General features: G+C 45.1%; 1 protein-coding gene across 1 annotated transcript; it reads right to left on the reverse strand.

Annotated features, from left to right (window-relative positions):
* Positions 1-592: 592 nt before the first annotated feature.
* OTUD6A (OTU deubiquitinase 6A) lies at positions 593-1,468 on the reverse strand. Its single transcript, XM_036086752.2, has one exon. The coding sequence runs from the start codon at positions 1,466-1,468 to the stop codon at positions 593-595; it is 876 nt and encodes a 291-aa protein (XP_035942645.1).
* Positions 1,469-14,603: the final 13,135 nt, after the last annotated feature.

The raw sequence follows: 14,603 nt of genomic DNA on the forward strand, positions 1-14,603 counted from the left end.
AACCCCCCAAACAGCCCGCAATACATTTGTTTCCAAAGAATAAGCAGAAGGCATTCGCAAAGCATTTCGATCACAGAAACTCCACCTTTATCTAAAACCCAGTGTATTCACGGGACGATCCGAAGATCCCGAGCTAAACCTAATTTTTCCCCAGTTAAGAATGCATCAAACCAAGTTTCCATTTTGATCTCAAAGGCACGTGCGGCATGACCAATTCTCATCTGCGAGGGAGGCAAAGACCCTTAAGGGCAAGATGTCAACATGTGGCCAACCTACTCCCCTCAGGTAGTACAGTACAGATCTTTCCCTTGTCCCGAGTCTCCCCCACTCCAGCCCCCCAAGCAATGAATGAGTGAGAGAAGGGGCTAGAACCGCCAGGTAAGAGAGAGCGGGCGTGGGGGAATGGGGCGGAGAAGAGTGGTGGTGGTGGTGGTGGTGGCGGCGGGCGGGGGGCGGGGTGGGGATGGGGAACGACTTTCGAGTAAAACGAAGCAAGACAAAACCGAGAAAACCGAAGGAAAAAAACGGAGCCTACTGAGGAGACGCGGCGGCGGCGGCGGCGGCGGCGGCGATGGCGACTATGTTGGCCGGCCTAGAAGAGCCGCGGGGCCGCACCCCCAACGGCGCCGGCCTCGAGGGGCCTCACCGAGTTGTAGTGCTCGCCGAGGTTGCAGGCGTAGCGCAGGTAGACTAGGGTGAGCGGCTTCCTGGTGTACTCCCCCCCAATGACGATGGCAGGCGAATCGGCCTGGATCACCTCGATGGGGGTCTGCAGGACATGTGACAGGGCCCTCAGCTCGAGCTGGCCTCCCCACGACGGGCTGCGCACGATGTCGTCGCAGTAGCTCAGGAACTCTTCGCGGCTGTAGGCGTCGCCGGTGTCGGGGTCAGTGAAGAAGGGCAGGAAGTCATCCACGTGCTTGCGCATGTAATCGGCGGTGCGGCTCCGCAGGCTCTCCACCGTCACGGAGAACACCAGCTGGTCTTGGATGGCGCGATACATGCAGTGGCCGTCAGCCGGGATATCCTTCAGCTCCAGATTCTTGGACCCTAGGATGGCGGCGAGCTTCTCCTCCTCCTCGCGGCGGAAGCTGGTCAGGTGCTCCATCTCGGCCTCGGCGATCCTCTCCTGGCGCTCTCTCTCGAGGGCCGCCCTTCTTTCGCGCCTTCTCTGTGTCCTCGACTGGCGGGGAGGCTGGTTCTCAAGATTCATCTTGGCGAGATCTTCCGTGATGGAGTCGAGGTTGCTGTCATCAGGGAAACTCTCTCGGAACTTCTCCAGCTCCTGCTGGTGCTTCTGCTCCAACTCGGCCTTGAGGCGGCCCACGTCTAGGATCAACTGCTTTCTTCTCTTCTTGTCGCTCTTGGGCACCGAGTTCTTCATGGCCTGGATGCGGGCCTGAAGCTCTTTCTTCTCGCGGTGGTGGCATCGTATTATCCGCTGTTGCTCACTCTGAGAATCTTCCATGACGTTTAACGGCAGGTGAGACTCGAAGATGGGTGGCAGCTGAAGTACCGGCTACAGTTCAGACTAACAGCTCAAACCCCGGAACACGCCGCGGGTCCTCAGCCTCCCCTCGCCGCTGCACTCGGCTCACGTCACCCGGTGGTTGCCCTCTTTGCCATTGGCCACTGTCTCTACACGGCCACGCCCCCTCGAAAACGCCTGGCACTAGGATTGGCTGTTGGGAGACCCTAAATACACCCCCATCAGACCCCGTAGCAACGGTTGCTTCTGATTTTAGCAAGGTTTGAATCCCGTGTGGAAAAACTTCGACTTTGAATATTATGTGTAGCCATCAGTCTTGTAGAATCGTTCATGGACTCAGTCGCTACTTCATTTCCAAACCTGAACACAATACAGGCGCTGGTCATGCTTGAGAATCACATAACAAATAGTATACCACCAGCTAAATGTGTTCTGACGATGGACTTCCCGTTACTCCTAGTGTTCGGGGAGCAAGGCGCCTTTCTCGTTTTTCACGTCCCCTGACTGGTGAACCTTTACATTTCCTAATGTGCCTGGGAACACAGAGTCCTTTCAGGTTAGGTCTTACACTAATTTAAGTGTAAGATCTCACTGTAAGAAGGCAAGAGCCACTCTTCTGAAACTCATTCCCTGCAACTAAGCAGACTCTATGGCCCTTGCTAACAGAATGCAACTACCCTAAACTCTCCTCCTCCTGAGTTCCCGGCTTCCAAAATGGGCTCCGTAGGATGCCCGTGAAACACAACAGCTGGCATCCATCGAGCCAGTTCCTTCTGTTTATTTTGAATCTCTAAAAATTCTAAAACATAACATAAAATAAAATATAAAATAAATACAAGCCCTAAGCGCTTCCAAATATGCTCTCATCCTGCCCCACTCTGCTCATCTGTATCTTGAGTTCCCAAACAGGAAGGCCCTTGAGACACCCCGCCCCCACAACATCTTATTACAAATGAGGAAAGTGGACGTTTGTCCAAGTTGTTGCATATCTTAAACTTCACTCCTTTTTATTGCTAAGTAGTAGTCCATGATATGGATACATTGTAGTTTGTTTAGCCATTCACCTGTTGAAGACCTCTGGGTTGTCCCGGGTTTGGGGTTATTATGAATAAACTTGCTATAAACATTCGTGTATAGGTTTTTGTGTGAACAAAAGTCTTCATTTCTCTGGGAAAAATGCCCAAGAGTGCAATTGCTGGGTCATATTATAAGTGTATTTTAGCTTTTTCAGAAATGATTTTCCCTAGTGGCTGTACCATTGTACAGTCCCACCAGCAGTGTATGAGGAATCCAGTTTCTCTGCATCCTCACCAGCATTTGGTGGTGTCATTATTTTTCATTTTAGCCATTCTGATGCATGTGTAGTGACATCTCACTATAGTTTTACCTTGTATTTCCCTAGTGGCTAATCATGCTCATTTTTGCATGTGCTCTCTTGCCATCTATGCCACATCCTCTTGGGTAAAATGTTTCTGTCATTTGCCCATTTTACAACTGGACTGTTTTTTGCAGTTGAGTTTTGAGAGTTCTTTATATTTCACAGATACTTGTTCTTTGTTGGATATGTGGTTTGCAAATATGTTCTATCACACCGTGACTTGTCTTTTCCATCTTTTTACCTGGTGTTTCTCAGAGCAAACGTTTTAAATTTTGGTGAAGTGCAATTTATCAGTTTTTCTTCCTATGGGTCATGATTTTGGTGTCAAGAACTCTTTATCTAACTCGAGATCCCAAAAATTTTGTCCTGTCTTTTACTCAAAGATTTATAGCTTTAGGTGGTATGTTTAAATCTGTGATCTATTTTGTGTAATGTTTGAGGCTTAGATCATAGTTTATTCTCTTGCCTGTGGTTGTTCAATTGCTCCAGCATCATTTGTTGGAAAGGCTATGCTTTCTCCATTGAATTGGTTTTGCACCTTTGTCAAAAACCACAAGTTTTGGTATATTGTATTTCCATTCTCCTTCTGTTCAATGTATTTTTTGGATTCCCTTGAGACTCTTTGGCCCATGGGTTATTTAGGAGTGAATGATTAGTTTCCAAGTGTTTGCAGATTTTCCCGTTATCTTTCTGGTTTTGATTTCTACTTTGATTCCTTTGTGGTTGGAGTACATATGCATTTAAACACAATTCGTTTAAATTTGTTGGGATTTGGGGGCGCCTGGCTGGCTCAGTGGGTGGAACATGTGACTCTTGATCTTGGGGTCATGAGTTCAAGCCCCATGTTGGGCATAGAGCCTACTTAAAAAAAATAAAAATTTGTTGGGGTTTGTTCCTGGCCCAGAATATGCTCTATCTTGACATATGTTCCATGGGCGCTGGAAAAGAACGTGTATTCTGCTATGGTTGGGTGACATGTTCTATAAATGTTCTTCAGATCACATTGGTTGATAGTGTTGTTGATTTCTATATCCTTCCTGATTTCCTGTCTAATTCTATTATTGTTGAGAGAGGAATGTAGGAAGTCTCCAACTGTAATTGCGGCTTTTTCTATTTCTCCTTTCAGCTCTACCAGGTTTTGCTTCACATAATTTACACCTCTGTTGCAAATCCCACATACTTAGGATCGCTTTCTCTTTTTGGTGGATTCACTCCTTTAATCATTATGTAATGCCCCTCTCTGTCTTTGGTAATTTTCTCTGCTCTAACATCCACTTAATTTGATATTGATATAACCACTCCTTTTTCTTTATTACTGTTTGCATTATATATATTTTTCTAGCCTTTTTACTCTCAACCTCCTGATATTATTGTACTTGAAGTGAGTTTTTTGTAGATAGCATGTAGTTGGGTCATGGTTTTTATCTGCCAATCTCTGTCTCTCAATTGGTATATATAGGTCATTTCATTTAAGGTAGTTTTTTTTAAGATTTATTTATTTATTTTAGAGAGACAGAGAGTGCATGTGCACGCATGCACAAGGGCAAGGGGAGGGGGAGAGAGAGAGAGAATTTCAAGCAGACTCCCTCTTGAGTTTCGAGCCCCACACGGAGCCTGATCTCATGACCCTGAGATCATGACCTGATCCAAAATCAAGAGTCAAAACTTAACTGACTGAGCCACCCAGGCGCCCCACATTTAAGATAGTTATTAATATGTTAGGGTTTAAGTCTGCCATTTAATTTTTTTCTGTTTGTTCTGTCTGTTTTCATTTCTGTTTTCTTTTTCCTGCCTTCCTTTGGGTTACTTGAACATTTTTTAGAATTCAGTTTTGATTTATCTATAACGTTTTTGAGTGTAACTCTTTGCATAACTTTTTAAATGGGTGCTCTGGGTACGTGTGTGTGTGTGTGTGTGTACCAAAAATCTATGATGTTGTCATTTTACCAGTTTGGATAAAGCATAGAAACCTTATCTCCTTTTGCATTCCTTTACCCTCACCCATTTATAATACAATTCTCTTTAATGTCCTCTATGTACATTTAGAACCACATTAATTTTCTATTTCTGGCCTCAACCTTCAAACACTAGACAACTCAAGGGGAGAAAGAAAGTCTACTCTATTTGCCTATAGTTTTGCTTATCATGTTTTTTCTTCCCAATTTTCTAAGATTTCTTCTATTATCTTTACTGTTTAGAAAACTTCAATTACCCATTCCCTCACATAGGTCTCCTTGTGACAAATGCTCTTAGTTTTCCTTCATCTGAAAATATCTTGATGTCCCCTTCATTCCTGAGGGATATTTTCACTGGAGGTAGGACTCTAGATTCACTATTCTTTCAGCTTTTGAAAAATGTTGTGTCACTTTCTGTTGGCCTCCATGGTATCTGATGAGAAATTTTCTGTCTTTTGAATTGCTATTTCTTTACTGACAAAGTGTTGTTTCTCTTTCTGCTTTGAAAGTTTTTTCTTTGTCTTTAGTTTTCAGATATTTGACTACGATGTATCTTGGTGTGGATTTCTTCAGGTTTGTCTCATTTGGGTTTTACTCAGCTTCTCAAATCTTACGTTTCTATCTCTTGCCAAATTTGAAAAGTTTTCAGCCATAATTTCTTTGAGTACTTTTTCAGCCCCACGCATTCTCCTCTTCAGGACAGGAACTTTAGATCCTTTGTCATTGTCCCACACTGATGCTCCTTTCAATTAAATTTTTTTTTTTTTAGAGAGAGAGAGAGAGTGAGAGTTGGGGGGGGTATGAAAAGGGGAGAGGGAGAGAATCTTAAGCAGGCTCCATGCCCAGCCCGGAGGCTAACATGGAGCTTGATCTCACAACCCTGAAATCATGAACTGAGCCAAAATCAAGAGTCATACACTTAACTGGCTGAGCCACATTTTTAAAAATAAACTTTGGTTTTTAGGGCAGCAAAACTGAGTGGAAAGTACACAGAGTTCCCATATATTCCTTGCTTCCACACAGGTACAGCCTCCCCCACTATCAACATCCTACACCAGAGTGGCACATTTGTGTTTTTTTTTTATTTTAATTTTTAAATATTTTTTAAAGATTTTATTTATTTATTTGACAGAGAGAGACACAGTGAGAGAGGGAACACAAGCAGGGGGAGTGGGAGAGGGAGAAGTAGGCTCCCTGCTGAGCAGGGAGCCTGATGCGGGGTTTGATCCCAGGACCCCGGGATCATGACCCGAGCTGAAAGCAGACACTTAACGACTGAGCCACCCAGGCGCCCCTATTTTTAAGATTTTTTAAAGATTTATTTATTTGAGAGACAGAGAGAGAGGGAGGGGGAGGGGCAGAGGGAGAGGGATAAAGAATCCTCAAGCAGACTCCCTGCTGAGTGTGGAGCCTGACATGGGGGCTTGATCCCAGGATCCTGAGATCATGACCTGAGCCAAAATCAAGAGCCTAAGCAACTGAGTAACCCAGGTGCCACTATTTTTTTTAATTTTTAATTAAAAATTTTATTGAAGTATAATTGACATACAATATTATATTGGATTCAAGTGTGCAACATAGTGATTTGATATTTATATACATTACAAAATGATCACCATGATAAGTCTGGTTACCATTTGTTACCGTACATAGTTTATATTATGTTACTGACTATATTCCCCATGCTATACCAGAATGGCACATTTGTTACAATTAACCTACACTGACACATTATTATTACCCAAAGTTCACAGCTTACTTTATTTTTTTAAGTAATCTCTACCCCCAATATGGGGTTTGAACTCATGACCCCAAGATCAAGAGTGGCATGCTCTACTGACTGAGCCAGCTGGTGCTCTTCACAGCTTTCTTTAGAGTTTACTCTCGTTGTTGTACATTCTATGGCTTTGGAAACAAATATATTGACATGTATCCACCATTCCATTATCATACAGGATAGTTTTATTTCCTTAAAAAATCTTCTGTGCTGGGACACCGGGGTGGTTCAGTCGGTTGGGCATCCGACTCTTGATTTCAGCTCAGGTCATGATCTCAGGGTCCTGAGATCAGTCTGGCGCTGGGCGTGGAGCCTGCATAAGATTCTCTCTCTCTTTCTCTGCCCCTCCCCCTTCCTTCTAAAAAAATCCTTTGCGCTCCACCTAGTCGTCCCTCTTTCCCCTCTAACCCTTGGCAAGCACTGATGATTTTACTGTCTCTATAGTTTTGCCTTTTCCAGAATGTCATATAGTTGGAATCATACAGTATGTAGCCTTTTCAGACCAGCTTCTTTGACTTAGCAATATACGTTTATAGTTCCTCCATGTCTTTTCATGGTTTGATAGCTAATTTCTTTCTAGTGCTGAGTAATATTCCATTGTCTGGATGTACCACAGTTTATTTATCCATCACCTATTGAGGACATCTTTGTTGTTTCCAAGTTTTGGCATTTATGGATAAAACTGCTATAGCCTTTCATGTCCAGGTTTTTGTGTGTGGACCTAAGTTTTCAACTCATTTGTGTAAATACCAAGGAGCGTGATTGCATGATCAAATGGTAAGAGTATGTTCAGTATAAGAAACTGCCAAACTGGGCGCCTGGGTGGTGCAGTCAGTTGAGTGTCTGACTCTTGGTTTCAGCTCAGCTTGTGATCTTGGGGTTGTGAGGTCAAGCCCCGCATCAGGCTCAGCACTGAGTCTGCTTGAGTTTCTCTCTCTCTTTCTCTCTGCCCCTTTCCTCCTCTCTCTCTCTCAAATAAATAAATAAATAATTCTTTAAAAAAAAAAAAGAAACTGGCAAACTGTCTTCCAAAGTGGCTGTACCATTTTTCATTCACACCAGCAGTGAGTGAGAGTTTTTGTTGCTCCATATCCATGCCAGTGTTTGGCTATTGTCTGTGTTTTGGATTTTGGCATTTCTAATAGGTGTATGGTACTATCTCATTGTTTTTATTCACAATTCCCTAATGAGATATGATGGTGAGCACCTTTTTATATGTTTACTTGCTATCTTTATATTTTCTTTGGAGAGATGTCTCTTGAGGTCTTTTGCCCATTTTAAAAATTGGGTTGTTTATTTTCTTATTGTTGAGTTCTAAGATTCTTTTAGTATTTTGGGTAACAGTCCTTGATCAGGCATATATTTTGCAAATCTTTCCTGACAAACTTGGCTTATCTTCTCATGCTCTTGATTCCTCCCCCCTCCCAATTCTAGTTTCTCTCTGTTGTTCAGATGGGGTCATTTTTATTGTTCTGTCTTCAAGGTTATTAATTTTTTCTCTGCTGTTGAGACTGTACTTTGAGTTTTTTATTTTGGTTATTTTACTTTACTTCTTAAATTTCCATGAGGTTCTCCTTTATATCTTCTATTTCTGTGCCGACACTTTCTATCTCTTTTTGTTTTTCTCTAATTTTCTCTTTCTCTGCTGAGACTCTATGTTTTCATTTGTTTCAAGTGTGTTTGTTGCTTGTTGAAGCATCTTTAGGATGGTCCCTTTACAAATCTTTTTTTTAATTTTTAATTTTTGAAAAAGATTTTATTTATTTATTTGACAGAGAGCATGAGAGAGCACAAGCAGGGGGAGCGAAAGGCAGGGGGAGAGGGAGAAGCAGGCTCCCTGAGGAGCAGGGAGCCTGATGTGGGGGCCCTGGGATCGTGACCTGAGCCGAAGGCAGAAGCTTAATCGACTGAGCCACCCAGGCGCCCCCCCCTTTAAAAATCTTTGTCAGATAATTCTACTAGCTCTGTCATTTCAGTTGGAGCATCTGTCTATTGTCTTTTTCTTTTTTTCATTCGGTTTGAGATCTTTCTGGTTTCTGAGTAATATTTGATTGAAACCTGTACATTTTGGGTATCATGTCATGAGACTCTGAAACTTATTTAAAACATCTATTTTAGCAGGTCTCCTCTGACACTGCCACCATTAAGAAAGAGGTGTGTTGTATCATTACTGCCAGAAAGAAGTAGAAGTCCAGGTACCCCCTTGGCCTCCACTGATCCAGAGGGGAGCTCTTCATTACAGCTGGGTGGGGCTGAGAGTTTCTGCTCCACACTGGGCCTCCACTGTTAGTTTTTTGACTGGGAGGAGTTGGAGTGCTGAATTACCGCTTCCTTTATCACTACGTCATCTGACCCCCTTTATCATTGGGCAGTGGTAAAAGTCCTAAATCTCCACTAGGTCTTCTCTGACATCACCTCAGGGGAAGTGAAGGGGTACCTCATTCCTGCCAAGTGGGGGTGGAATTCTAGGCTCCCTACATTTTTTCTACTAACATAGTGTGTGGGTGGGTCTTGTTACCTGTCAGTGGTGATGAAAGTCCCTGCTCTGTACTTGGCCTTCTCTGATACCATGCCAGCAGGGAGGGGGTTGGGGTTGTTGGGGCATGTCATTACAGCCTCATGAGTGTGGAAGTCTAAGCTCCCCATTTAGTCTTTGCTAGTGGGGATGGGGATAGGGCCACAGTTTGTTCTCTGGTTTTGGTTGGAGTAGAGTGGTTATTGTCTAAACATTTTGTGTATTGCTAGGTTGATCTTTTCCTAGTTCTTCGGCTAGAGAGAACAGACTTTGGGGCTTTTTTTTGGTCTCTGCACACCTGGGTTGTTAGCTTCTTTAGCGCCAAGTCTGGGATCTAGGAGGCAAAAAGAAAATTCATGTCATTCTTCCCATGCTGAGAACCTAAGTCGTCTGCCTTCTTCTCTCCACCTTTCAGAGTTTTCTTATGTTTGTTTTGTACATAATGTCCAGGGTTTTTAGTTGTAGCAAGAGGAAGAGGCAAAATACATCTATTCCATCTTCCCCCTTTTTATTTTAAATGAACAGAAATACTTCACACTCTCCTTTACTGTCATTTTCATGTTTCAGAGAAATTAAATACTGTGACTTAAAATGCATCAAAGCAATGATAATTTTAGAAAGCCATTATGCCGATCCTGAAAGAGACATCTTTTGGACTCTGATAACATGATAGCAATGGTCAGGCAGAGTGTGCTTATTTGCTGCAGTCAAGATTGCTTTTGCAGATTCTGCAGAAGGGATGGCAGGTCCCTTTGAATGTCAAGCCCCGTGGCATGGGTTTGTTTTTGTGGCCTGAACTGAAGAAAAACCAGCTTTGCAAATGTTGAGCTTTATTGCCTGTAGTTTGTGTTAAGGAAACTATATGCCTGGCATTCGAAAAGGCACATTCAAATTATAATAGAATGTACCTTTATAATTCGAATGTGCCTTTTCCAGCTCTGCACTCTCTACCTCCGCCCCATAACACCCCCTCCCCCACCTTCCCCCAACACACACCCTCTCATCTGGAGAGTATGATCCAACTTCCAGGGCATATGCCACACATCTCCAGCAACGGATGGACTGCCTGCTTTTCAGGCAGCTCTCTATGAATATCATTTCTCACAGTTGAGCTTCTGATAAGAATTAGATGGCAGGGAGTTCAAGGTGATTTTTTCCAATAATAAGCTCTGGGAATGGTGATAGGCCGTCTTGTTGATGAACAGCATATGCTTTGCCAGTCAGTAAGGTGGGAGGGGCAAGAGAATTAATGTCTATCTGGCAGGGGGCTGTGATGATCAAATGTATGTGAAGGACCCAGCTCAGTGCCTGGCACCAAGAAAGATAGTGATAAACAGCAGTTTCTTCCCTCTACCAACCCTTAGTCCCTACCTCCCAGCTTCTGCTCCCCACTCCACTTTCCTCCATCCTCCCCTTTCCACTTCACCACCCCCATTTCTCCTCCCCTCTAGAGGCCACCAGAGATGGCAGTTTCCATGGTAATCAGTTTCCTCATTAGTTTGGAGTTTAATGGTCCCTGAGTGTCTGTCTGGACTGGGTTCCCGGCTCACATCAGAGGGAGCTTTCCAGTGAGCTCAAGAGCTGTTCAGAAATTGTCACACACAAGTCATCATATTTAAGTTGTTACAATGGTATTTCAGTGTGAGGAGCGAGGATGTAAAGAAATTATTTCATCTTGGGACGCCTGGGTGGCTCAGTCGGTTAAGTGTCTGCCTTTGGCTCAGGTCATGATCCCAGGGTCCTGGGATCGAGTCCCCATTGGGGTCTCTGCTCAGCGGGGAGCCTGCTTCTCCCTCTCCCTCTGCCCCTCCTCCCCGCTCATGCTCTTTCTCTCTCTCTGACAAATAAATGAGTAAAGAAATTATTTCATCCTGTCCAGAGCTCATAACTCCTGAACATCTGGAGAATTACTCTGTTGCTAACACTTGCTGATGAGGGATTACCTCACTGGGCTGTAGGTGTTGGAATGTGTAAGGGGCTATGTGAGATTGGACAACAGGGAAGCTGTCATTGAGGGCTTTTTAATTCATCACTGAGGATTTGCTCTTTCCTCATCCTCTCACCTAGTCAGTCCTTAAGGACCCAAGGTCACATGAGTTTCCTGCTGTGTTTATGTTTGGTTTCTGTACTGACCCCTTTGTTCCGGACCTTATTCTTACCCTTCACCTGCTTTGTTACTCTATTTATTCATTCAGTTGCCATTCATCAGTCCTTCTATATGCCAGGCATTGCTCATTGTGGATATAGCAGTGAACAAAATAGACTAAGATCCCTAACCTCAAGGAGCTTGTGGTCAAGTGGGGAAAGACAGACACGAAAACAGGTAACTACAGAATGACATGCAAAATTGAAGCTGAGTTTTTGGACAGAGGTTCAGCATCACTAGGATCCTCGTCCTGTTTCTCCCTTTGTTCCTCCTCATCAGTGGTCTATATACTCAGAGTAGCTTCTCCTGTCTCCTTCCACATCTGCTAAGGGATTGCATGATTACACACGGGAGAGTTTGAAATTCATTACTGTCACCAGTGGCATAAGGTTAGAGGTAGGGGTGAGTCGTCTGGGAGAAATGGCCATGCGGGGCCACATTTGCTGGGGCTATTTGGAAATAAGAAAGGTAGCCATTGCCCACCAGGGCAAAGGAAAGTAGTTATTTCCAACCCTCTGAGGCATTAAAGAGTGGCTCTGGCACCTTCCAGCTGCATGAGTCTTGGCCTTGCTTGTCCTCCAACACGAACCTTATATTCTGGTTTCTTGGTCAGGCCTCTTATCCCCTGATCATTCTTAGTTTGCCAGATGAGAGAAAGGAAAAACTGGCACTTGAGCCAGAATGCCTAAAAGCCTTGCCCAACAAGCAGAAGAGATGGATGGGATGGGGGTGAGTGTGAGGCGGGGAGGAAAAATCCCCTAGCGTAGTGGCAACACCTTTGAGAGAATTTAACTAAACCATTCAGTGCAAGGGATGGGAGCTAACCTGATTTCTGGGGCAGCTGAGAAATCAAAGGTGACACACAGGCTTCCTGGACCACTGAGTGGGGTCTGTTCTCTGGATGTGGTGGACATGGTTTGACTGTGGCCACCACAGTATGCCAACTGCCTACCATGTGATCCTGGGTTACAGGGCTGCCAAAATTAGCAAATAAAGGTACGCGACTCAATTAAATTTGACTTCCAGATAAATGACGAATAATGGTTTAGTAGAAGCGTGTCCCATGTAATATTTGGCCTCCTGTATTTTATCTGGTGACCTTACCTGGGTGAAGTGAGACCTGCTATGTAAGGGAAGGACTGACTTTATTTTTTCTCTGTTTCCAGAGGCCTAGAATAGGACCAGTAGGGAGTTGGACCTTGTTCTGAGAGCAGGAAGAAGGATTTCATTGGCAGGGGGCTCAGTGAAGGCTGTGGGGAGCCCTCCTTGGGTGGCTTGGAATTAGGAACCTCAGAGAGCCCTTCCAGCTCTGACAATCTCTGAGCCTCAGAATCTCCAGGGATTTTGAGAGGATAGGGTGGGGACATGATGGAGGGGGATAGGACTGAGGACAGGAAGCTCCCAAACAGTCTGGACTGTTTCTCTCTTTGGCATTAGGATGGTGAGACGCATGCAGGTGCATCAGCTGGGCACATGGCCTTCTCTGTGCATAAGGAGAATGAGAGCTTTTAGAATATTCCAAATGCTCACACTGTCATTGAGTCTGCTCTTGAGTTTCTGACACCCTTTCTCCGAGGTAACACTGTTTGGAGAGAAGTTCATCCCAGGGCAGGCCCAGCCAAACTCTGGGCTTTCCTCAGTGCCCTGCTCTCCCCTCTCCACTTCTCTCACTCATAGTGACAGCAGCAACCTACATGTGGACACCATTTCACCGTTCACAAAGTGATTGGCCATCCGTCCCTTGTCTGGATTCTCACAAGTCCAAGACGGAGTCCTCATCTCTTATGTACATTTGAGGATATCGAGCCCCAAAGATTTGCCCAGGTTGAGCTTCCACCCGCTTGGGCATTTTGATAACAAATGTCAGTGTATGCCTACTGTGTGGTTTGTGTCAGGAGCTGGGCATATGAGAACAGTAAGACCCAGTACCATCCAGTTTCTGCCCCCTCCCCCACCCCCCTGCCGAGAGCTGCCAGACCAGGTTGAGAGGGTAAGGAGTCAGGATTGGTGGACAGATGCATGAAGAGGCACAGGAATAACAAAATAAGTCCTCAGAGCCAAGCTTGATGTGAATGACGACCCTCTCAGGCGTGGCTCAGTGGACGGGGTAGCACACAAGCCCCCCACCCCTGACCCCCCCGCCACTGTCACCCTCCTCACATTCTTCCTCTGTAGCAGGCAGCTCTACCTCTTTTTTTTTTTTTTAAGATTTTATTTATTTATTTGACAGAGAGAGACACAGCGAGAGAGGGAGCACAAGCAGGGGGAGTGGGAGAGGGAGAAGCAGGCTTCCCGCTGAGCAGGGAGCCCGATGCAGAACTTGATCCCAGGACCCCGGGATCATGACCTGAGCCAAAGGCAGACGCTTAACGACTGAGCCACCCAACGCTTAATGACTGAGCCACCCAACGCTTAACGACTGAGCCACCCAGGCGCCCCTGCTCTTCCTTTTTTCAAGCAGGCCACAGTCTCCACCTGCTGCCATAGCACTGGCCCCTGGAAGTGTCCTTGGGCCCAACGCAGTTGGCCCACAGCCCAGCCCAGCCAGCCCGAGGCAGCTTCTCCTTGACAGGGAAGTGCGGATCCTTACCCTGCTAGCTCCCCAAGAGCCATGCAGAACCTTCCCTTCCCCCAGTCCCTCTTTTGTCAAATACTGTCTTTTGTGGAATTCCAATTGAAAGCAGATTAAAACAGAGCTAGTGCTCTGTTCCCAGTGGGATCTGGCAAATCCAGAGTCCTCTGCCCCATCGCCACTGTAGTTGCCCCCTTTAGCACGTCTCTGAAAGCCCAGGGTCAGCAGAACACGTTTTAGAAACCAGCAACTAGCTTTGCTAGCCATTTGCTAGCTTTTGCTTATCTCACAGACCCCTCTCCCAAATGGTGGCCCAAACGAAGCTTCTAATTTGCTCTACCCACCCTGGGAGAAGTGTTCCTCTTCCCATATTTCCCATCCCCACGATGCACCCAGGGACGGGGTCAGAACGTTAGCCATCCCCTTGGTTCCTCTTACTCCTCAACTCCACACCAAATGCCCAGGCTGGACAATTTCCTGTCAGGCTTTTTCTTTTTTTTTTAATTTAATTTTATTATGTTATGTTAATCACCATGCATTACATCATTAGTTTTTGATGTAGTGTTCCATGATTCATTGTTTGCATATAACACCCAGTGCTCCATGCAGTACGTGCCCTCTTTAATACCCATCACCAGGCTAACCCATCCCCCCACCATCCTCCCCTCTAGAACCCTCAGTTTGTTTTTCAGAGTCCATAGTCTCTCATGGTTGGTCTCCCTCTCCGATTCCCCCACATCATTTTTCCCTTCCTACTATCTTTTTTTTTAA

The sequence above is a fragment of the Halichoerus grypus genome, chromosome X (assembly GCF_964656455.1).
Source record: "Halichoerus grypus chromosome X, mHalGry1.hap1.1, whole genome shotgun sequence".
Classification (NCBI taxonomy): Eukaryota; Metazoa; Chordata; class Mammalia; order Carnivora; family Phocidae; genus Halichoerus; species Halichoerus grypus.

Excerpts from the sequence above, each read along its gene's own strand:
- OTUD6A (XM_036086752.2), bottom strand. The coding sequence starts at position 1,468 with ATGGAAGATTCTCAGAGTGAGCAACAGCGGATAATACGATGCCACCAC.